This window comes from Megalops cyprinoides, chromosome 5 (genome assembly GCF_013368585.1).
Source record: "Megalops cyprinoides isolate fMegCyp1 chromosome 5, fMegCyp1.pri, whole genome shotgun sequence".
NCBI classification, from domain to species: domain Eukaryota; kingdom Metazoa; phylum Chordata; class Actinopteri; order Elopiformes; family Megalopidae; genus Megalops; species Megalops cyprinoides.
This window is the reverse complement of record NC_050587.1, coordinates 39,128,000-39,151,910: the sequence shown is the minus strand read 5'-3', so window position 1 is coordinate 39,151,910 and position 23,911 is coordinate 39,128,000. Positions and strand designations below refer to the sequence as shown.

At 45.1% G+C, this 23,911-nt stretch overlaps 1 protein-coding gene across 2 annotated transcripts in view; it reads left to right on the top strand.

The window, feature by feature from the left end:
* The window catches only part of LOC118777804 (leucine-rich repeat transmembrane neuronal protein 4-like), a 31,530-nt gene that overhangs the window by 5,805 nt on the left and 1,814 nt on the right, over positions 1–23,911 (top strand). Inside the window, exon 2 of one of the 2 annotated variants that reach the window (XR_005004977.1) lies at positions 9,288–10,979. Coding sequence is in view for 1 of the 2 variants with exons in the window: in XM_036528971.1 (XP_036384864.1) it covers positions 9,288–10,912 (1,625 nt within the window). In the remaining variant the exon portion in view is untranslated. The remainder of the gene's footprint in view (positions 1–9,287; positions 10,980–23,911) is intronic. The other variant, XM_036528971.1, reaches the window with a different exon arrangement.

The window sequence follows — 23,911 nt, the reverse complement described above, 5'->3', positions numbered from 1 at the left end:
TGAAGCCCTTCAGATACTCTCCCAGCATCCTCCTCTTTCTGCAGCTGGATGTTAGGGCTGTTCAGATTAACAGCCGTCTTTAAGGGTAAACACCCTTCTTCCGGGGTAAAGTGTCACAGCTACGACTCAAACCTGCAACCTCCTCGTTATAAGTCCTGTTCCTTTAAAACTATGTACTATATACAAACTATATACAAACAAAATGTACTATATACATACTATATACAAAGTTGTCATTCTTCCCTGTTTCTTGCTAGTGGACCATCAGTGCTCTGAAAATTAAATCCAGTTATTTAGTGTGAGGATACATTAAAAAAATGATAGACTGTCTACCCAGTGGCTTAAAATCGAACACTGATCATTGGAGCAACAGTTCCCAACACTGCTGTAAATTAGTTAACGCTGAGCCTCCAGGTTGGATCGCATCGTCTTCTATCACATAGTTAATCACTCTTCACTTTCGAAGTAGAACAAGCAGCTCTTATTATTGTCTGGCTTCTTCTTCAGTGGAAGCTCATCTCTCAATCGTCTTAACTGGCACCTGGGCCTCTTCACTGAAAAATCATTATCTTAAATTTATTTACTGTTTAAAAGATGCCTTTTTTCCATGTGTTCACTAAATAAACATCCCCTTACAGGTGGGTGTCTACAGTGAATACTTAAGTGAGTACTTAGCATGCATGTTAAGAGAATTTTGACCTTGGGTTTTGAATGTTTTGTCAGTAAAACACAGACAGTAGAATTCCACTGCCACTACTGTGGGACAGGAGGTAACAGACCACCTGAACAACACAGTAAATCTCATGAATGGTGCACTAGTGACATATAACACAGTGGCTTCCTCATACTAAATGGGATGCTTATTAAATTATCACTCATAAAATGAAATATAAAATGATATTGAAGCATGGGTGCATTGTGCTTTTCGCTGCCTCAAACCCATAATGGTGCATAAAACATCTGATTAAACTTGTTTGTGCCCCCTTTTGAAAGTGGGCAGAGTCTGAAATAGCCTTTAAAAGCCATAACTGTGAGATTTTACACCACAATAAAGAACACTCCTTCCTGAACCTCGGCTCATTAAAACAGAAAGGACAGTGAAAGAACACAGCAGTCACCATGTAGTACTTTATCCACCCTTCAAAGTGAATCTCCGCAAATGAGCATGAAGCTGTCGTTTTAAATCTAGAGTTGTGCTCGTGGCTTCTAGCTGTGGAGGGCCGTGTGTGTGTGTGCGTGTGTGCGTGTTTGTGTATGTTTGTGCGTGTAAATGCAAGTGCACACATGTCCATGCCGGTCTGTGTACATGCGTGTGTATATACAATGCGTCGGTGTGCACATCGGTGTGCAGGGGTGAATCCCCCTGGATAAACGAGCGAATGTCAGAGGCCTCATCTGAATGCATTCCTTTTGAAAAGGCCCTGTTTCATTTCCCTGGGTCTTTGGGCGTTTCAGCCCCTGCTTAGTGATAATGGCTGGGGAGCCTGTGGGCATAATGGCCTTACTGTCAGTGTGACAGAACACTGGAGCTTTCAAGGGAAATATCAGCCCGTCGTTCCTCCGAGGGGGGGGGGGGGGCAGCTGAGTCTGGAAGGTCTTTGGCAACCTCAGCAGTCCTCTGAATAAGCGCTAGCTCAGGGTGAGGATTTAAATGAGTGCCTTTCTAAATGAACTAACCTTGGGTGAGTTATATGCCATCAGTGTATTTTATTTAAAAAAAAAAACAGGGAGGTTGAATTGATTTTTTTTGTGTGTGTGTCTCCTGGAGAAACAGAATCCCATTACAGTCTGGCCATGTAGCACTTCTGAATTGAGGGAGCAGCCACTTGAGAACAGCTCCAGTGTTTGCCACGGTGTGGCAGAGCAAAGTTATGAGGCTTACACATTGCACATGACTTCTTAAATTCACAGCGTGGCAAAACTGCTGAAATATTTATCAGTGGCTGTACAGTAAAACTTACAAGTCCTTTTTTTATTTGACTGATGGTTTCTAATGTTGCTCCCTATGAACATGGCTGCATAAGAAACCTCTGTTCCTCGTAATGGTCTCCCATGCAAGCTGTACCTCACTAAAGCCTTCATTACAGCGCTATAGCTACAGAGTGATCCAGCAGCCGCTTCCTGCTTAACAAGGCTCCAGCTGGATGAGCTTGTTTACTGGCATCAATCTGTTATAAGTCCACTCTTCCCCCTCAACGGTTTTCATCAGACATCGGATTGGATTTCATTAGATTTGCTTTAGCAGGTGCATTTACATTACACTTACATTTACTCATTTGGCAGACGCTTTTATCCAAAAGCGACTTACAAGTGAGGCAGAGTACAACACAAGCAAAAAGCCATATAAGCCATATGAGGAGTCAACATTTTGGCGGCTAGGCTATGGCCTTATGCAGAAGCTGAAGATCCCGCAGTTTTAGCAAATCTTCATATTTCCAAGGTAAGATTGCATGTTTCCCAGAAAACAGAAAATGCAGATTCATGCCTTGTAGTTGAGTGTAAGGGTGTTTGTTTGCGACAGTCAGTTCGGTGATGAGTTCGGTTTACTCTTTTCTCCTCTAAGCACTCTGAGTGTTGCTTAGCAATGTGCTCGGCTTACTTATTTTAGCCGGCAGTCACAGTCTGGGCGGATGGCAGATACTACATCTCAGCATTTGTGTAGCCAGGGAAGGGAAAGTTGGAGTGCTTGTGTTCTGCGATAACTGTCAAGAACACCCACTTAAACAGCTTTACGTGTAGTAAACAAACTTGAAAGAAAGAAAGGCGGGAGCTTCTTATCAAGATGCTGAAGAGGAAAAAAAAAATCTGTGAAAAACCCAGGGCTTAAGTCATCAGACAAAATCAACAGGATTTCTGCTTAGAATCTTTATCAAACTACACTATTTATAATGTTAATAACAATAACAGCGCTTCTCATGTTCCCGTGCATGCACAGAGCCAGGCTGAAGTAAACTCACATTATGAACTTTTCTGGCATTTAAGGTGTCATCATGCCCATTAACATTTTAGGTTTAGTCCCAATATTTCAGTTATCATCTCTGCCATCCCTGACTGCATCCCTCCAATCATTTTGTTGAGGCGAACTTTCCATGTCGGCACAACTGTAAAATATATAAAAAAAAAACAAATATCTGGGTATTTTGCAGCACATTCTTATTGATAACAGTGTGGGTGGCCCTGAATGCAGCATTATGGGTGTGATGGAGGAGGTCTCTCCCTCAGCCTCCGTGCTGGCAGTGTGCGCTGTGCACTGAGCCTCCCTTCAGTACACGAACAGGGGCAACGGTACAGCCAGAGCAGTTTATTTTAGTGTATTTACCACAGTGCATCTGTTTGTTTTAGTCCCCGTCAGCCCCCCACTATATTTAGCGAGGGGCTTCCAGTTTATTTATGGGGGGGGGGGAACTGTAATTCAGATATCCTGGGCTGTGATGAAATGCTGGTAAGAGACCGCGCTGTCTCCGTCAGTCATTACACGGCTCGGGGAGGCACCGCAGAGGCAAATACCGGCGCAGCTCGGAGAATCGGTGACGCACGCGAACGCGCTAAGCAACTCGCAGCGGAACAATTACAGGCTGATCGGAAGGAGCGGTGACACGGCTGCAACGCTGCAGGAAGGCCGAATTAGGCTAATTAAACTAATTAAATTCATTTCATTTAACTAAGTAGATTAATGGGTGTTGCTGCGGGGCAATGGAGGAATGTGAGCTCTCAGTAAAGGGAGGGAAAAAACGTGATGTAGGAGCGTCTCTGTACAGGCCAAACCACTCCTGTTTGCTCTGAAAACCCCGCATCTCTGTGCCTGATGGAGGATTGTGCACATTTTACACATGAATCACCCAGCTGATTCCATTTCTCGCACCTGTGCTCAGTGCAGAGACATTGCCTTCGCACATTCTCAGCGAACATTTGAATACTGACAGAAACGCTGGCTGACAATTTCAGCATATTAGCAGAGATGTTCAGCTTACAGTAAAACTTTTTTTTCTCTCTTTCTCTCTCAACTTTTTCACTTCATTTTCCTCCTTTATTTCCGCCTTTATGCAACTCTGTTTTGGAATCACCTGGTGCAAATTTGGCTCGTGACACTGCGGCACACTGTGTACCCACATGGGAGCGCTGAGGTGAGACGGAGGCAATCCTCCAGCCAGCAGCTATCTTTCACCCCGCAGTGTCACGCAGCACATTGTGGTGCCAGGGCAATAGGCGCTACTCCGCCGACATCATCCGAGCAACCGGCAGGTGCCTGAGAGTGGCGAGACGAGCACACCACGGCCCACATATCCAGCGGGAAAAAGCCAGTCTGCTCCCCCGCTGTGGGCTCCGAGTCACGGTTGGCTGATGACATAGCTGGGCTCGAACCCAGGCAACGGAGCTCAGCTTTGGCTCAAAGACAGGGTCTTAATTACCGCGCTACTTGGGAGCTCACAGGATTGCTGTTTTCATTAAGGCCATTTAACTTCAGCACACAAAGGTAATGCGATAAACTGAAATCATTCAAACCCTATCAGGAACCAAACAGAATAGCACCAAAGAATTAGAGGCTGAGACATCATGTAATCTAGCACGGAGCAGATACCAAGACCTTCAGCAGCTCTCCTGTCAGAGCTGAAGAACATGTCCCTTTTATTACACGTATTATCATGGTAATGCAGTCGAAAGGGAGTTGGTTGCAGATGTGCAATCCATATTTAAATGGACGCACAAAAGTATATGTTTCTTAGCTTTCCATACTTCAGGATTGCAGCACTCCTCTGATGCATAGTCATACGTTTTAACGTTTCCCTAACGAGGGACTTATTGGATCAGCCCCCCAATACATACAGGACATAATCAAGGCCTACAAGCCAGCAAGAGTGCTGCGCTCTTCTACCTCGGGTCGCCTCTGTGTCCCGAAATACAAGGGCAGCATCTCTCCGACCCGCCTCTTCTCAGTTCTTGCTCCACACTGATGGAATGAAATTCCTGCTGAGATTCATACAATAGACTCCCTGGGTGCCTTCAAGAGAAAGCTGGAAACTCATCTCTTCAAGCTTTATCGCTAGTCTACCTTCCTCTTTATATATCTTATATATCCCTATTTTCATAAAAAAAAAACACTCTACACTAGTTTAGCACTTAACTCAGAATGTTGCTGACCTCTTGTAGTACTTTTTGATAACTAATCATAGCAATTTGATGCACTTATTTAGAAACAGTGTCTGCTAAATGACGTAATGTAATGTAACATCTAGGCCTACATACAGATGGGATTACCAGTATCTCTGCTGTAAAACTGGTCCTAATTGGGTCCTCCCCCAACCCCGCGCCCCCCTAAAACATGCTGGACGCAGATATTGACAGATTCTCAGTGAAACCGTCCAATCTCACCAGAACGGCGGAGGAGTAATTTAGATTACTGTCCCTCTTTATGTCACATTAGCAACTCGTGGCATCTGGAGGATCAATCCGCGACGCAGGGGAGAAGCCGCTGTATCTCCGCCTAACGTTTAAAAAGCACTCAAGCAAATTGGTAATACGCTGGCGTGAGATGAGCTCGGCCGCGCAATGCCCGTTCCCGTGTGGGCTGCGGTGTTAAGCCAATGAGAGCTAATTAGCTCCGCTGTCTGGGGGATGCTTCGGGGGTTAAGCACCAAGCGGATCGAAAATAAATAAATAAATGAATAAATAAATAAATAAAACTGCCTGAGATGAGATTTAATGTGCGTCCAGAGAATTCGTTATCTCCGCGGTTTGCTTTCCATGAGCCCCCTCGGTTAGCGTTCCCTGTGCGATGTGTCGGAGATGCACTGGTGGCGGCTGCGCAGGGGTGCACCCCAAGCGCATTAGCGGGAGAGCCGCGCTCCGCCACTCCGCGAAACGGGTTAAATGCACCAGCAGGACCGTCGCTGGGCAAAATTGATGACTCCATAAATTGGCGTGCACGCTTGATGGCTTCACTGGTATGCACACTCCCTTGATAAAGGAAAGTGTGTGTGTGTGTGTGTCTGTGTGCGTCTGTGGGTGGAGAGGGATCATTTCATTTCTATATACATGCTGTTCAGTAGTTCCATTTGCATTCGGTATCAAACCTTCGGCAGGATGGGTTTGAGGAAATACATTGATTAAAAAGTAGAGCTTCAGGCTCTCTCCTTCCGTAGGACAAAGACATAAAAACACGCCTCTGTTTTGAAGTTTGTTGCATTTTTTCATTTCATTTCAGATAACTATTATTAGTTTAGTTAATGCATTTCCCTTCACTCCTTTTTATTTCCAGAAACAATTTATTAATCTATTATTATTTTATTTTTTATACTTTCATGTAGGCCTGTAGTTTGACTGAAGCGTTTCCTAGCCAGACCGCTGTAACAAACATGAGCGTCTGTGGCAGTTGCTGTGTGTCTTGTATATTCACAGCGTTCTGTTTCCTTCACACAGTAATTATAAGACTCCTGAGGCGAAGCTGTTGCATCTCCAGATCTGCTTTGTAAGGACGTTTGCTTTGAGCTCAGCTCTATACGCCTAACTAAACGCTTTCCCTTCGGCTTATTGTAAAATACTTACTGATATTTTTTCCAAAAACATATTTGTTAGAAAAAAAAACACTACCTGTACGTACATTGATCTTGTTATTATTATTATTCAGATGTATATGCATGTATATACAAAGGTGCATTCAAGCGTGCATATGTTTGCTATAAGTCTTAAATGTACTTTTAATGTAATGTAAGGGAAATAACAGCCAAGCATCTCACTCAGAACAGAAAATAGCACTTGGACCAAATGGCATGGATGTACAGTATAAAAAAATAAAAACTGAGGTAGGAGTCACCATGGAAACACCCTCTAGTCAACTATCCGCCAACACGAAAATTCCGCACTGAAACCTGGCACCGGGAGCCGTCAGCGTTTACCGGGACCGAGCCGTAACCATCTGCGCTGACCCCAGCACCAGCACACGGCACCACCACACCAGGCAATATGTGCACAAAAATTCAAACACATGTTTAGTAAAACAGAAACTGGAGAGAGGGGATGGCGGGAAGAATGCAGGTCAGAAAGCTCAAAGTACAAAGATTGTTATTAGCAGTAGCAGTAGTAGTGGTGTGCAGTGTCACCAGCACAACTGAGTCATTTTTTTTTTCTAATTCAGCTGCTCCCAGAAAGTGTGGACCAATGTGCCCAAAAAATACGTTGCTGTAATGTCCGCCTCTTAAGACTAATTATCTTACTAAACTTACCCCAGTGAAGTAATTTTTTTTTAATCTTTGTATTACAAACAATAGGATCTGAATTTAGTTCAACAGCTGTAGTGTCCCGACCCTCAGCTTTTGCAGTTCTGTAGCCAGGAAGCTCAAGTTTTAAAACCCGAGTTCAAAAGCCCAAGTTCGACCTCAGACAGCTCAAGTTCGAAAACCCGAGTTCAAAAGCCTGAGTTTGACTTCAGACAGCTCGAGTTCGAAAACCCGAGTTCAAAAGCACGAGTTCGACCTCGGACAGCTCGAGTTCGAAAACCCGAGTTCAAAAGCCAGAGTTCGACCTCAGACAGCTCGAGTTCGAAACCATGAGTTGGAAGTCAGACAGCTCGAGTTCAAAGCCCCAAGTTCGACGGTTTATGCAGCAGAGCAGACTATTCTACCCGAAGACTTAACTCATGTTCTGGATCGTTCTGTCGATTCAGTGGCTGCACCATTCCAGTATCCTATAAGGCCTAGCTAGCAGATGCTTCCTTTGACAGTTCGGAAGCGAGGAAGTAAGAGGCTGAAAGACACACAGGCTCACTTTTGTGTGACAAAACAGAAACTTTTGCATAGCTAGTAAATGCGACATATTGGTTTATGTTACCTGATTAAAAGTTGGGTATTAGAAACATTTCTTTTCAACAATTAAACAATAGCACTGTTTGTTTGAAAGAAATAAATAAACAGTTTTAAGGACATGCATGTAATTGTATGACGTTAAACTGACGTGTTTTAGGCTATGCACGTTTATTGATACATTGATTTATTTTACATTTATTCATGTGGCAGATGCTTTTATCTAAAGCGACTTACTTAGGTCACAGTTCTTTGTAATGTTATCCATTTATACAGCTGAGGCAATCATGGGTTAAGTACCTTGCCCAAGGGTAAAGCAGCAGTGTCCCAGCGGGAATCAAATCGGCAACCTTTAGGTTACGAGTCCTGCTCCTTAAGCATTGTGCTACACTGCCGCCAATTTGCCATTTTGAAATGTGTGAAATCTTAAAAAAAAAACGGTGGTAGTGTTTGAGAAATCATTTTATTAACACTAGATTTGTACACGGCCTTTTGCATCCAGCGTAAAGCTAGTGCCATGAGCTGAAAAAACGAGTGAGGAGACATTCCGGAGGTGCAAAAGAATCCGAACTCAAAAACCCGGTTCAGTTTCTCGAGCCGGTCGAAAGAATCGGTTCACTAATAAGCAGTGGTAGCAGAACTGATTTATGGATTGATTTGGCAGCTTGTCTGAGTGACTCACAGGGCTGCACCAGCACTATTACTATTCAGAAAGGCTATTATATTATTACTGTAGGGTATTATCAGTATTATTATTATTATTATTAGTAGTAGTAGTAATAGTAGTAGTAGTAGTATTGCTGATGTTGTTGTTCTGATAATGACACACACACACATGCGCACACACACACGTTAATGCAATGTAAGGGTAATAACAACCAAGCAAAAGAACACACACACACGCACACACACTCATATACACAGTGAATAAAATTATTTGTATTTGTTTAAGATTGCCATCATCTTATGACAGACGTGTTGCTGCTGCTGTAGTCATTGAAGCAGCTTCGGGGCCTCGTTCCTCTGCTCTCTCTCCTGCCACGGACACACAAAGCTCTTCCCACCGTGTTAGTCTCTGCCTGCCCATGTTTCCATGGCAAAACATCTGAAAACCGTCTTTTTGGGTTTCTGCCTTCAGAGGGTGATTGAGATTTTCTGCGCACATCAAACCATGTCATAATAAGTGGTACTTGTGGTACTTTACATAAGGTCTACATGCAAGCCTGCATTTGTCATGGTACTTTTTATAAGGCCTATATACTGGTTTGTATTTGTCATGGTCTTGTACATAAGGTCTACATGCTAGTTTGTGCTTGTCATGTCACTTTTTATTAGGCCTATATGCTAGCCTGTATTTGTCATGTTATATTTTATAAGGCCTTTACACTAGCCTGTGTTTATCTCAGTACTGTACTTAGGGCCCATATGCTAGCCTGTGTTTGTCATGGACCTTCTCCCTAACGCCCTGATGCTGTGTCTCTCTCTGCGCAGGAGCGTCGGGGTTTGTGCGGAGGTTGCTGTGGTTCCTCCTCCAGGCCTTGGCGCTGGTTCTGCTCTGCCAGGGAGAGCGAACATGCCCGGAAAGGTGCCGCTGCGAGGGGAAAATGGCGTACTGCGAGTCCGGCTCCTTCCAGGACGTCCCGGAGAACATCTCAGCCGGCTGCCAGGGCCTGTCGCTGCGCTACAATGACCTGTTGGAGCTGCTCCCTTACCAGTTTGCCCACCTCAACCAGCTCATCTGGCTCTACCTGGACCACAACTCCATCAGTGTGGTGGACGCCCAAGCCTTCAGGGGCATCCGCCGGCTGAAGGAGCTGATCCTGAGCTCCAACAAGATCACGCAGCTCCACAACGCCACCTTCCACGCCGTGCCCAACCTGCGAAACCTGGACCTGTCCTACAACAAGCTGCAGGCGCTGCAGCCGGGGCAGTTCCAGGGCCTGCGCAAGCTCCAGAATCTGCACCTGCGGTCCAACTCGCTGACGAGCGTCCCCGTCCGCGCCTTCCTGGACTGCCGCAGCCTGGAGTTCCTGGACCTGGGCTACAACCGGATCCGCACCCTCACCCGCACCACCTTCCTGGGGATGCCCAAGCTGGCCGAGCTCCACCTGGAGCACAACCTGTTCTCCAGGATCAACTTCTTCCTCTTCCCTCGCCTGGCCAACCTGCGGGCACTCTACCTGCAGTGGAACCGCATCCGGGCGGTCAACCAGGGCCTCCCCTGGACCTGGCACACCCTGCAGAAGCTGGACCTGTCCGGAAACGAGATCCAGGCCCTGGACCCGGCCGTTTTCCAGTGCTTGCCCAACCTGGAGACCCTCAACCTTGAGTCCAACAAGCTGAGCAACGTCTCCCAGGAGGCCGTGTCGGCCTGGATCTCCCTCACCACCATCAGCCTGGCGGGAAACGTGTGGGACTGCGGCCCCGGCATCTGTCCCCTGGTGGTCTGGCTGAGGAACTTCAGGGGCACAAAGGACACCACCATGATCTGCAGCAGCCCGAAGTCGCTGCAGGGAGAAAAGGTGATGGAGGCGACGAAGAACCACGCCGTCTGCGAAGAGACGCCGATGCCACTCCCACCCACAACCCCATCTCCGACTCCTAAACCGACTCCCGCGCCCACCACGACCACCACCAGAGCCCCACTGCCACCTCTGCGGCCTGCCTCTCAAAACCCCTCCCCCTCGCCTTCCCCTCAACCCAGGCTCCGCCCCCAGCCCACCCTCCGAAACCTGATTGGCGGGAACTCGCGGAAGTCTCCGCCCAGCACCCCCGCTTCCTCCAACGTCCTGTCCGTCACCCCCGAGCCGGGGTTCCACCACATGCTGTTCCACAAGGTGGTGGTGGGCACTGTGGCACTCTTCCTGTCGGTGTCGCTGATCATGCTGGTGATCTACGTGTCGTGGAAGCGCTACCCCAACACCATGCGGCAGCTGCAGCAGCACTCGCTGGGCCACAAGCGCAGGAAAAAGGAGCAGGAGCCCGAGCAGAGCATCACCACGCAGCTGCAGGAGTATTACATGAGCTTCAACGCCACAAACTCTGAGACCATGGACGTTCTCGTCAAAGGCTCGGCCCCTTGCACCTGCACCATTTCGGGCTCCAGGGAATGCGAGGTATGACCTCTCAAAAGCCCCCCGCCCAAAAAAAATAAAAAAGGGTTTCCACGTCGGGAAGCGAGAGGTAAATGAACTTACCTGGAATGCGGACGCCAGACTTCAGAGCAGGGCCGGGCATCCCTGACCCTCCTGGCCTGCGCAGTTTGGCAAACCCCTGGCCTAGAGTTCGATCCGCTTATTGATCATCACAATTAATCTGCTCCAAAATAGATTAACAGAGATTGACTCCCCATTGATTTGGGCCAGGAGTCAGCGGTGCCCAGTCCTGGTTTAGAGGGCGCTTCATCTTTTACACACATACCATCTCCTTCCTCTCTGCACTCCCTTTTCTCACCTGCTCTGCTGCTGCTGGGAATCCTCTTACTCTCTTTAAAACGTGTTTTGAAAAGCTACAAGATGTGCATTTTGTTCGCTGTTTGAAAAACATGCATTCCTGCATGCGTGCTTTGATCTCTCTTTTTTTTGTGCGCAGAACTAACAACCGCCCACAATCCGAGCACAAACAGGCACAACAGCGTTTTTTTTTTTTTTTTGAAGTGTCACCTTCACACAAGCTTCGCGCTAATCCAGGTCATCGTTTGCTGTCACTCATCATCTGACGATTTTAACCCAGATTGCGTTTGAGAAAGTTTATTTCGATGGTGATGTGGAAGTGAGCAGGTGGGGGAGGGAGACTGTGCTGTACCACGATTCAGCCATGACCCTGCTTACTATTGTAAATGTCCTATACACTCTACAGTAAAGATATACTGTACAATAGTACAGAGTACACAGGAAAAGATAAATACAACAACCTTGAGATGCACAGAAAAAGCAGCGCCTGGTGCTGGGCAAAAATCAGGAACAGACAGGGAAAAAAATGTTTTTCTCTCTCTATCTTTCTGTCTCTTTCTCCTCTCTTTCTTTCATATCTCTCTCTCTTTCTCCTCTCTTCCTCTCTCTTTCCTCTCTCTCTCTCTCTCTCTCTCTCTCTCTCTTTCATTCTCTCCTCTCCCTCTCTTTCTAATCATGCAGTTGAGCACGCTCAATTAAGAGTTCCGCCCACTGGCTCATGCAGTCTAATAGAGTTCACCCAGTTTCGTTCAAATTCCTAACATCAATTAATAACGTCCCTCTTGGCCAGGGGCGTGGCGCTGTCACCGCACCATGGCAACAGAGGAGCCAGCCCTCGCGCGCTGCGTGTTTATGGAGGGCCGACTCTTTCACAGCTTTGCCAGACAGCCCATTACTCTGCTTTTCGCAAGTTCAGCAGGCTCCGCGGCTGACGTGGAGATATAACTGTCAGTCGGAGCCTTCGGAGGCTGGATCCAGCTGGAGACTGAACGTGCTGGCTTTCTGCGACCGCGGCCACAGAGCAGAGGTCATTGGAAATCTGTCAATCACGTCTGCTTGGTTGCATCTGCGCTTATTCATAGTCATACCCATATTAAATCAGGACGTCTGAAGCCTCCTGTTTCACATAGTAATTCTGCATCCTTCTGCTGATGTTCCTTTTCACGCAGAACCCCCTTTACCAAGACAAACTGCTAATTTATTTAAAGATTACACAGCCGGTAATGACAATTCTGTTTTTAAGGAATCCGTGTTTGATCTCAGAAAACGTTTTTGTTTTTCGCAAATGTGCTTCGTATGATCATTCGGCATGCACCTGGCCGTGCAGATTATGGTGTCTTCTGAGGAACAAAGAAAAGAATATCCTGCCCAGAAATAATCCGATTATTTACTTTTCCTATGAGTGAAAAAAAGAAGGATGAAAATCCAAGAAAAAATAAAATTAAGTAAAAAAAAAAACAACAGGAAAATCCCTTAATGTTTGGTTGGTGTAATTAAAGCACTCTTTCATGTGACCAGTCTATATGGAATGAAAACAAGAAAGTCATTACTGCGCTCAAGACAATAAAGGAGATGTCTGTGAGAAGTCTGAAATGGGTTTAGAATAATAAGTGACTTCTGAAATTGCCATTCACCGCAGGTTCAGAGGTCTGCTTACAATTCAGTTTTTCTGCATCAGGCCTCTGGTGAAGTGTCACTTCAATATGATTATGAATGTCATAATATGAAAAATAATATTGCAGTACACCATTTGGTTTCTTACTAGAATGTCCTTTATTTTCAAGTGACTGAAGAAAATGCACTTTTAGAACATTAATCGCAGTTTTACATTGGCTTCGAAGATTCGTTATTTTTTATTTAACCTTTAGAAAGTTGGATTGTAGATAATCTCTTGTCTATAGTTATTCTTCAATGTCATACACTTAATGAATGTGTTATTACCTACTTATAAAGTGAGACCTGCTTCTGAAGCAGTGAATGAATAGGCAAATGGACAGTAGATCAATAATGAGGTTCTGCTTGGCATAACCTTTTTCTCAGGAAGTGACCTTAAATGTAATTTTCAAAGCAACATTCATTAATTGGGGTTAATTTAAAACAACACATCTGAGTATAGAGGAATCATATATAAAACACGGTTTTCTAATTGCTTTCACACATTCCACCATATGGAATATTTATTACGGTTCCTTTTTAGAACTTGCTCACCACTTGTTTGAAAGCTACTCAAAAAAATTAAGCTGTACTTAATGAATACATGTGTTCAGAATGTATTCACACAGTGTGTTCTCAAACTATTTATATAACATATTTGATAAAAATTTGATCCTTTTAGGTTTTCAGTAAATGGGAAATGGGACAGGCTCCTCCTCAACAGGACAGAGAGGGAAATCCTTCAGCCCTGTGCTCAGTGTCAGACCTCTATACAGAGGCGACCTGTCCCTGAACAAAAGCGTTTACGCAGCCTCAGTTCACCTGAAGCAGTGACTCACAGCTCTACCCTACATAATGACTCAGAGTAATGACTCAGAGTAAAGACTTCTTTTGCACAGACCTCTCCTAATTGGCCTTCTCTTGTCCACCCAGAATCCTCAGCACAGAAAACACCTAAGGGATCCAGAACACCATGAATTAATGTATTAGAAGTTTAGAGTGGGTGTGGATTGCCGCCCCTGCCGGACGGAATTCAGAGGCGATTTATTACATTGTATGACCATATTCATAAATTCATTAGTTTCACTTCCCTGAAAAAGGAATATATCACACTTTGCTATGGGTTGGCTGTACCTGTCTAAAACAAAGGCTCTTTAAAGGTGCCGTGAATTTCCACATCCTAATTGGTTTAGGACTACAAATAAGACAGGAAATGGTTCCGCCCATGGCCCACGCACAGCCAGCCTGACTTCAGAAGGTCCCACGGGCTCCGCATTCAGGTGCAATCAGGGAGCAGAGTTCCCTGATTGGCACACAGGGGCCGGTGTGCCGGCCTTTTGTATTTTTACATCAAGAAATATTTAATAATCAAGGAAACAAAGGCATCAGCTCGGTGGAGCTTGGCATGAGAGCATCTATATTGCAGGCTTCCTGTCTGTGCCGTTCGTTCCAGCCGAGCGAGCCCAGACGTTCCTCGCAGAGCCGAATGAAGATGTGAGGCTTTCTCTGCGGGCGCCCAGTAATGAAAGGAGGAACAGATGTGAAAAGTTTTAGTTAGGGCTGTAATCAACAGAACAGGCCGCAGAGAAAGAGCAAAAAACACCTTCGCAGGGACATTATGGGGGCGGCAAATCAATTCAACTATAACAAGGTTTGGCCCGAAAAATATCAAAATCAGAAGCAGACCTGCCTATGTGGAGATTAGATCAGAGCCTAAACATGCTTCACACAGATACAGCAATTTAAACAAATTTAATATTAAAGCCCATTTTCTCACCTGAAATCTGGCTTTATGGGTGGTGGTTGTGAATTATACCTACACAATTATTAATGCATGCTTGATCTATATATGTGAACCACTTTTAAACTCTTTTTTTTGTATGCACTGCTCTCATATGCCCTTTTCGTCTCAGTAAGCCAACCACACACACACACACACACACACACACACAGACTACTGTATCATCAGATGTGGGGACATTGCTGAGCACACAAGATTAGGGAAGAGAGTGTAACTGTCTGTGAGCATCACAGCGAAAGCAGAATCTCAGAATTGAAAACCCTAATATCCACTGCAGCCAAGTCAATCGCCATACGGGCAGGCGTTAGCGCCAGAGCCATGCCGGAGGAAACGATGATAACAGGAAGTGATTACACAACGAAAATGCAGTGATTATGATAGCCACTTAAAACAGCACTTAGATTGAGCTTTTGTGCCATCCTTTTCCTTTCCAGTTCACTTATCAGTATTCAAGCTGTACTCCAGCGGAGAGCACGGTGCACATGTACGAGCGAGTATTAATGCACTTCGGCAAAACGGTTTGCCAGCGAGGCTGAAAGGCCACTTCTCTCAGCCTCGTAATGTGTGCTCCGCGCGGGTTCCGTGCGGACGCCGATAATTCGAGCCGCGCAGAAGAGGGCAGAAATTGAAAGTGCTTGGACTTGCTGAACCGGGTCGTTCGCTCCCTCTCCTAACGTGATACGCCACGTCCATCAGTCTGCTCTACATCGCAAAAAAAAAAAAAAAAAAGTAAAGGAAACAAGACCGGAGGCTGTGTCTGCTGTTAAAGCCTTTTCCAAAAACACGAAAGGTACGGGAAGCATAACGCTGTACACCCCCCCGCTGAGGCGGTGAGTCACATGGCTCCCGAGATGCTCTCAGCCCCCATCCCATTAATACTTAACAGCCATTTAAAATAGCCATTTATACTTCCCTGCCCGATCCCTACTTTTCTGCTTCAAGTAGCCATTAAATGTTTAAACCTGCACCGCACAGAGAGCTCTTAATGAATATGCAGTTCAGGTCCAGTTCTACATCTCCGGTCCCAGTTCTGCCACTGAGAGAGAGAGAGAGAACATGGTGTACCTGTGATTGGCATGCAGGTGAGGTGATTTTCACCCTGGACTTCTTTCTGGGATGGAAAGTGAGAAAGCATGCGTGTGTGACCTCCTCGAAAACAAGACAAGAAAAGACAAGCTCAGGTCTCCTTGCGCTCTCCCTCTCTGACTCTCTGGCTTGGGGGCATGGCACAGCTGTGATTTGAATTCAAGAAGGAACACAGGGAGAGCTCGGATCTACCGACAGCTCAGATCTCGTTTGCCTTTTTTGATGAGAATCTGCGGGTGTCAGATCAAGGCCCGAGAAGACCTGCGCTTGCACAAAACCCGTGATCCTGTGTGATGCCGTGATCACAGAGGCGTGGCAGTCAGGAACAAATTCAGCGCAGAGTGGGGTGCGATGCTCCCCCCCTCATAACCTGCTTAATGCTTGTCAGAAAAATGCTAATTCGGCCGCTAAGCGAAGCCGCACCAGTGGCTGTGAGCTTTGGCTCGCCGTGATCCCAGGCCTCAGAGCAGTGTTACTGGAACAGGAGGAGGGGCATAACTGATGGCTCCATTATGGGCCCTGACACAATAAGCTCAATTCTGATGCAAATGGAGATGGTTATTAATAGCCGCGGCTGGCAAGGTGTCGGGCCTCCTGCCGGGAAGTCAGATAAGGACAGCCAGCGCTTGCGGAAACGTTCACAGCAGAGGAGAAGACAGGGGGAATCCGAGGCTTTGTGCTCAGACCAGATGGGAGAGATGGCCTACAGGAAGACAGGCTGGAGAAGTGACGCTGCATGTCATTTTTTATACGGCGTATAAAAGTATCCTTGACAAAAAAAAAAAAAAAAAAAACCTGTTTTAAGTCAGTCACCATAAGAACCGACAGAGCTGAAAAAGTCATGAAATTCAAGTTCAGGTAAGGGCGTCACGGTGCTCTTGCTGAGGATATGTGATAGCAGTATTAGTCAGCACACACTGCTGTAGATAACACTCCTGTCCTATAGGTGGCGCCATTTCAGAGAACATGCGTGCACCACACAGCAGATCTGTAGAGTGGGTGGCTGAGGATTCAAAACATTCTGTCAAAGAGACTCAGATATTTCCTTGCTTTGTTCTTGTGCATTAATCGTGGACTGGAAAATGAGTGAGACTTTATCTGTTGCTTTTTTCCGGTTGGCTGGAAACAAAGAAACCAGAAGGTATCGCCATGACAAATGATCATAAATCTATCTGGTCATATTATGAGCACAGCAGTCCTGCATAATTCTGTATTCGTGCCAACCTTAACATGACAGCATATTTTTTTCAGAAAGAAATTGCCCACAAATTTCCTTTCATGCCTCTCTTCTGAGAGAACCACATAAAAACTTTGATCGCAGTAGTGTCGGCCTCAGTTTAAACTAGATTGCTACCTAAGAATTAAGATTTCACAGGTAAATGTAGAGATTTTTTTGGGATAACATTGCACTCTTAAGTGAATGATGCTACCAGTGTTAACATTTTAACATAACAGTAATTTTAATATTTTTTCTTCCATGGAATTTCCTCTTCTGAATGGTTCAGCTCCATGTACGCCTCCTGCTTCCTCATTGAATTGTTTCAGAGATGGCCGAGTACAACATTCTTTTCTTTACATTTCATGACAAACCATAGAACTCGTCGGTAGTAAGAGCCAAGTAGGATTAGCACCCAGACAATGATTTATATTGTCCTCTTCTCCCCTCTCTCCATCTTCTCTCTTATTGGCTTCTGCTGGAAGCTTCTGAACCACTCAGAATGAGAGCATTGGCATTGCATCGGATAAAACATGCCTATAATCTTGATTTTTTTGTTATTATTATTTTATTGTTATCATTCATTGTTTATTCTTTTTTTAAACAATTGATCTTTAGCTAGGGCAGTCGGTGTCACCTTGGCAAATCCAGTCCGCTTGAGACTATCATAGACTTGCTGTTGCTCCAACAGGTCTCCCCTGCTGTGCAGGTTACTCTCCATTACACTGCATTATTGTCATTTAGCAGACGCTCGTATCCAGAACGACTTACATAGTTCACGATTTTGTCCATTTATATAGTTGCATATTTACTGAGAGAATTGTGGGTGAAGTACTTTGCCCAAGGGTACAACAGCAGTGGCCTAGCTGAGAATCAAACCAGCAACCTTTTTCGTTACGAGCCCTGCTCCTTACCACCGCACCACACTGGTGCCTATCAGAGATTGATGCTCTTGTTACAGTGCCAGGGACTGCTGGTGGAGGTGGTGGTGGTGTTAACTGCAGCTGCAATAGCAGTCTGAGTTCTGCTGAAATGAGTTCATTTCCCTTATTGCACCAGCTCTCTCCTCCCCTGTCTCTACTTTTTGGCTCTGCTCTGCTGGCAGGAGGAGGTCAATTAAAATGGGCAAACGGATCCAGCCAGGATTAAAATGGCGATTAAAACAGGCCCCACAGGCAAGGGCTATTTATACCAGGCAGGCCGAGCGACCGAGGTGGGAGGACAGGGACTCGTCAGGAAAGCGACGGAGCTGAATCAGAAAATCTCTAACATTTTCCCCCGCTAATCAGAGCGGGAGAATCCGGGGGCCAGCCATGGATCTTCCCCTCATCTGAGGGCGGAAGGCCCTTCATAAAAATCTCAAGATGATTATCTGCTGCATCTGCACCGTGATTGGCTGATGGACAAAAGCTGTCGTTAATGCCGCTCAAGTCGACACTTTTTTAAAAAGCTCTCCATCTGCGGGGTCCATTATGTTCCACTCCCTGTTGGTATCAGGGATTAGTTAAAGTGGCTTTTGTTGGAGAAGGTTTAGTTTCATTTAAAATTCTGAACTCAGCCTCATTAGCTACAGTTATAAGAATAACACGTCATTAAAAAAAAAGAAATCCTTCAAGGTCCTAGCGTTCCTTTTACTCATTATTTAAGTTAAATAATGAAAAACGAGCCTACATTCAGCTGATCAATGGGGAGGTATTGTACCCAGAATTTTTTAATAATACCCAGTAATCCTCGGTCAGTTCTTTTCCCAATATAAAATAAAATTATATTGAAATGATAAATTTATCAAAAGACACTATCAATAGATTTCTTTCAGTTCAAGCTGTGAGTCACACATTTTAAATATGTAATCCTTCTCCATGCAGTGATGTCTCGAGCTGCCATTGTCTTTTTATCTCTAAAGAGTTCGGTGATCATTTTTTTGGTTTGTGTCTTGCATGGTATTTTGTTCTCTGACCCTGAGCACTGGGTTAAGTGTTCAAGGGTGTCCCAGCTGAGGATAAGGACCTTTCACTTTTCCCTGATTGCTACCCTCAGTTGAGCATACATGCATATACACTTCACATTGGTCGTATGTCCAAAATTCCTTTTATACCACATTTTCAACAAATGTTACCACGGATGATGAATTTAACAGTACAAATGAACATATTTTTTTTTTCCGCACACAGCAAGACACTGGTTATATTGGGGTCAGTGATTGTGGTCCATTTTACATGTGGCATGTAATCTGAATCACTGTGGTATCTGGCTATGAGACAGCATCTGCCATGAATTAGGAAAACATATAATTACATGACATGTAAATAATTACAACTGGAAAAAAAAACCTCAAAGACTCATCAGAGCCAGATGCCACAGAAGTAATTTAATCACAACATTGTATGCATTCGTTATGATCTCTCTGCTTCTGCCGTTTCCAAGGTTTCATGTTTTTTTTTTTTTTAATTTATTTTTTTTATGAATGGTTCTTGTTCTCTCGTGAGCCGAGGAGCTCTATGGATGACAGCAGAGTAAACCCAAATGAACTCCCAAACGACACACTTCCTCTCCACCCTCTCTCTGTTCTCGTCTATACTTACTAAAGTACACTCTTGTTCACTTACACTTTCCTTCTATCATTCTTAGTGTGTTGCAGGTTGTACCAGGCATAGGCAGTGCAGTGTTTCAGGTGGCCATTTTGTGCCTTGTAGGCCATTTGCTCTGCCCATAATCAGAGTCTAACTTCATGTATCTCACATGCATTTGTCATTAATCATCATCCCTTTGGTATTCTTGAATTTAATACATTGTTGAGTCATTTTTTTAATTTCTTGGCAGTAGTATGAATTGGGTATTCACAGCTGTCAGGCTATTTGAAAAAAAAATGGTCCAGAGCGATAAGCATACAATTATGGCTAGCACCTGTTGATAATTTAATTTAACAACTTCATTTAGCTGGAGACACTGCTAAATAAGTCATTGAGGAATTCTTGCTTGATGCAGTGTGTTAGGGGTTTGCATTGAAATAGACATCACAAAGTGCCTGTTCAGGCGCGTTTGATGGTTTGATATAGAGGTCTTCTTGTACACACATTCAAAAGGGACACTTTTTTTACAATGTAGTGGTCTTCAGACGCAAGCAAGCTACAAGGTTGTATGTTTGAGTGGCTCTTCAATGAATAGCAGATACATACAAGAAATAAATAAATAAGTAAATTAGGCACCTGCTGTTCCAGTGCTTTCAGCCCTGAAAAAAGGAGATGTGAATTCGTAAATCATGTGGATTCGAGACTTCTGAGTCCATTTTTATCGTATTTCAGCATTCAACACACCCAGCAGCACAGTGATGAAAGAGAGGCACAGTGTATTTTGACAGGAAACCTATAAACGCAAACAGCAGTCAAATCATCTGACAATTACTGGCTTTATTTTGGCAGTTACCGAATTTCTTTAAACTTCTCTTTTTTTGTTTTGTTGTGCCTCTTCTATCTGCACCCCCCCCCCCCCCCCCCCCCCCCCCCCCCCCAAAAGAAAAATCCATTTCTTGCGAACATTTGAAGCGTTAAAGAGTGACTGGCAGGGGCCTGTGGTGAAGATTGCCGTAGATCCTTTGTGATGTAATCCCACGCATTTGCATACTCATTTGCATACTGCTGAAGCGTGTCCAAAAGTGGGAGTCCTCATCTCCCTAGCTTCTGCGTTCATTAGCGGAGAGTGCAAACGGGATACTCAGGTTTCAGAGAGGGGGGAGCGGGCCAACAGCACCTTCGTGCATTAGCGGTCCACTCTGCACGCTAATGTATGGGTCTCGCACATGCGGCGCATGCATCTGCCCCCATAGCGCGCATCCCCTCGTGTGTCATGTACCAGCGGAGCAACGCGAATATCAGACTGCGTGTTCGCGTATGGCCGCTGCCCCTCGTTGACTGCACCGGCTGGTTTTAATTGGCCGGTGCTCAGCGATTGCACAAATGAATAGAACCAAACACCCCCTCCACACCCCCCAACCCCTCCCTCAACTCACCCCCCCCTCCCCCGTCTGTTCCAGACTGTGATTGAGCACACATCGATCTGCTGTGGGGGAAAAAAAATAATGTTTTCCTACATGTATGGATTGCGTCTACGTCAATATGGTTTGAAGAGAAACAGAGGAAGTATGTGTTACTGCTGTCTGAAGCTCTGACTCATCTGTTGTCTCTGGCTTCAAACTATCCTCCCATATCTTCTCTTAAGCAGCACCGCAGCCAATTAATGGGAAATAGAGGATATATAGAGGATAAATAGAGGATGAGAAAAATCCTCAGTGATTGCGCTCACCCTGCCGAGCGTCATGGCGACGTGCACATCGTGCCTGCTTCTGCCTCTCTGTGAGTCACTGCTTTGGAGGAGCACGACCCACAATGCACTGCACATGCTCCGTCCCACGTTAATGCTTTTTGCATTTGAATATTGGGTCCCACTTTGCCTCCTGGCCCTAACTGCTGTGTGCCTACTCTCTTCCCTCAACAGTGTGGTAAACAGCACCGGGTCACATTAGTACATACCGCATACATTACGTACAGGTTCCTTCTTAACTTGTTTGTGGCTGCAGTGATTACACTGGTCTAACAGCTTTAATCTGTATGGTATAGTTACACTGTGCCTTCACAGCCATACATACACCATGTATACTGTAACTAGGGGTGTTTGGGCCACTTCGGGATAGAAAAAGATAGTGATATCACACGTTTGTTTAAAGACCTTGTATAAAAAGTCAAGTAAAATAAATAATATTCATGTGTAATAGGGGCAGAACCATTAAAGAGCTCTGATCTGGTCTGGATGTGATGACACCTTAAAACATTTGAAAATAGTTACATAATTTGTGGTTTTGTGTTTCCCATGAGGTTGTTTTGTAAAACAATACTGTACATCATGAAATATGCATTTTTGTTATGAAAATGACATTAATCACAGTTTTTATGTCTTGCCAGTTCCTTGACAGATCAAAAATAATTAAATTTAATGTGCATTTTTCCCTGAAGCCTTGAATTTGTTAGAAAAGGAGGTCATTAAAAAACCAACCAGTAAACAGCGTTTGCCCCTGAAGAGAACATCTATGAAGGTTTCATATCCAAAAATTCGTGTCGCCTTTGAAGACTGAAGACCCAGCCATCGGAACAGGTCTTTGAACCTTTAAAAAACATCACTGCAAAAAAAGTCCGGCCCACACAAGAAAAAGAAAAATATTTTTCTTTGATATTTTCGTAATTGAATAGGAAAGTTTTTTTTTTTTCTCATTATCAATTTGTGGGCTCTTATTCGATGTAAGACTTGTTATGAAAGCACCTTCCTCACAGTCCCCTTACTTCTCGCTGAGCATTTTTTACCCCATTCCTATAATCGAAATAAAATGTCCCCCTCAGGATCCAAATGGTGCAGCTCTGCCACATAATGGAGACAGAGAGAGAGAAAGCAACGAAGGAGAGGAACCGATAAGAACATATTAGAATAGGTTAAATAAAAAGCAGCACTATGAACTTAACGCATAGCATCACAGACGCCCCCAGCCAGAGCCAGACTTACATATAATCCTTTTTCACTTAAGCTGGATCTTAGCCGAAGCACATCATGTCAAGCGCCTTGCCCACGGGTACAACAGCTGTACCCCACCAGGGAACCCCAATCAGCAGCCAGCCTCCGGGCTCTGAGCTCTGCTCCTCAGCACTCTGCCACACTGTCGCCCAAACAGACACGTTTTTTTTTGCTATGTGCGGCTAATATCTGTTAGCACATTTTTTTTTTTTAATCCAGGTTGTCAAAAATTAGCCAAGCGTCCCGCCAAACGATGGTGTGAATAGTAATGTGATCCACCCCTGTGTGATACCGGCATTGGTAGGTCTGAAAAAGTGAGAGTTGCAATGCTGTCGGATTCTGCTCCCAGTTACGCTCACCTAGGGGGGGTGGGGGAAGGGGGGGGGGGGGGGGGGCGTGTTCAGCATCTGAGGGGATAAAGACTGAGAGCGGTGCGATGATACTCATAATGTGATTTTCACGTGCACTGAGGGAGAAAGAGAAAACCCCGCAGGTACCCCAATCCGGCTCCTTAATGGGGCCTCCGACATAATTTGACGTTGAAAGATTAATGTTTAACGTCTTATTTGCACGGGGTTCCGATTGAAACGTTTCTCCGCAACACGGGCAAATGATTTATTCTGTCAGCCCTACAATCCATTATGTGGGAAGGAATTTGAGAAAGAACACAGAACTCTGTGGGAGAAGTGGGGAAGGGCTGTTCGGAGGCACAATAGAATAATTGGTACCTCAGGCGCAAAGCTTAAGAGCACACGGGAGAGCATCTGCTGCTCTCAGTTAGCTGGTGTACTGTATTGCAAACATGCAGGGATCTAATTGCCTTCTCTTCATATCACTCACATCACTGTTCAGTCTGACTACAACATCACCTCACCGAGTGGGAGGATACACCAAAAAGTGCTTCTCTCCCTCAGAAGGTGTGTGCGAGCAAATTTGCGAGTCCTCTGGGTTCCAAAATGATCTGAGGTCTTAGGCCTCCTCTCTCTAAAATCTGTTCTTCCTTTATTCCTAATATTTGCAGAATTCAGCATTCACTTTGCTTGTTTCTCTTTGCATCCATAAGAGAGTCATTGCTGGACTGTGACAGAAAGTTTCCCATCGTTCACCAAGGGGAGCCAGAGGACTTTGCTCATGTGTGTTTGAGTGTGATTGCGCAGGAAACAAAGATATGTTATCCTAAACTGACTATTTTAGTGCAGCTTGCAAGGGCATGACCTCGGTCATGCTTCCAAACCAGGTGTATCCCAACTCTGACAGTGTCAAGGGGTGATTAAAGCCCAGATCAGGGTCCCCCCGCTGCCTCCGTGTTGGGGTCCAAACAATGAAAGGATGAGGAGGGCGATCCCTGGGG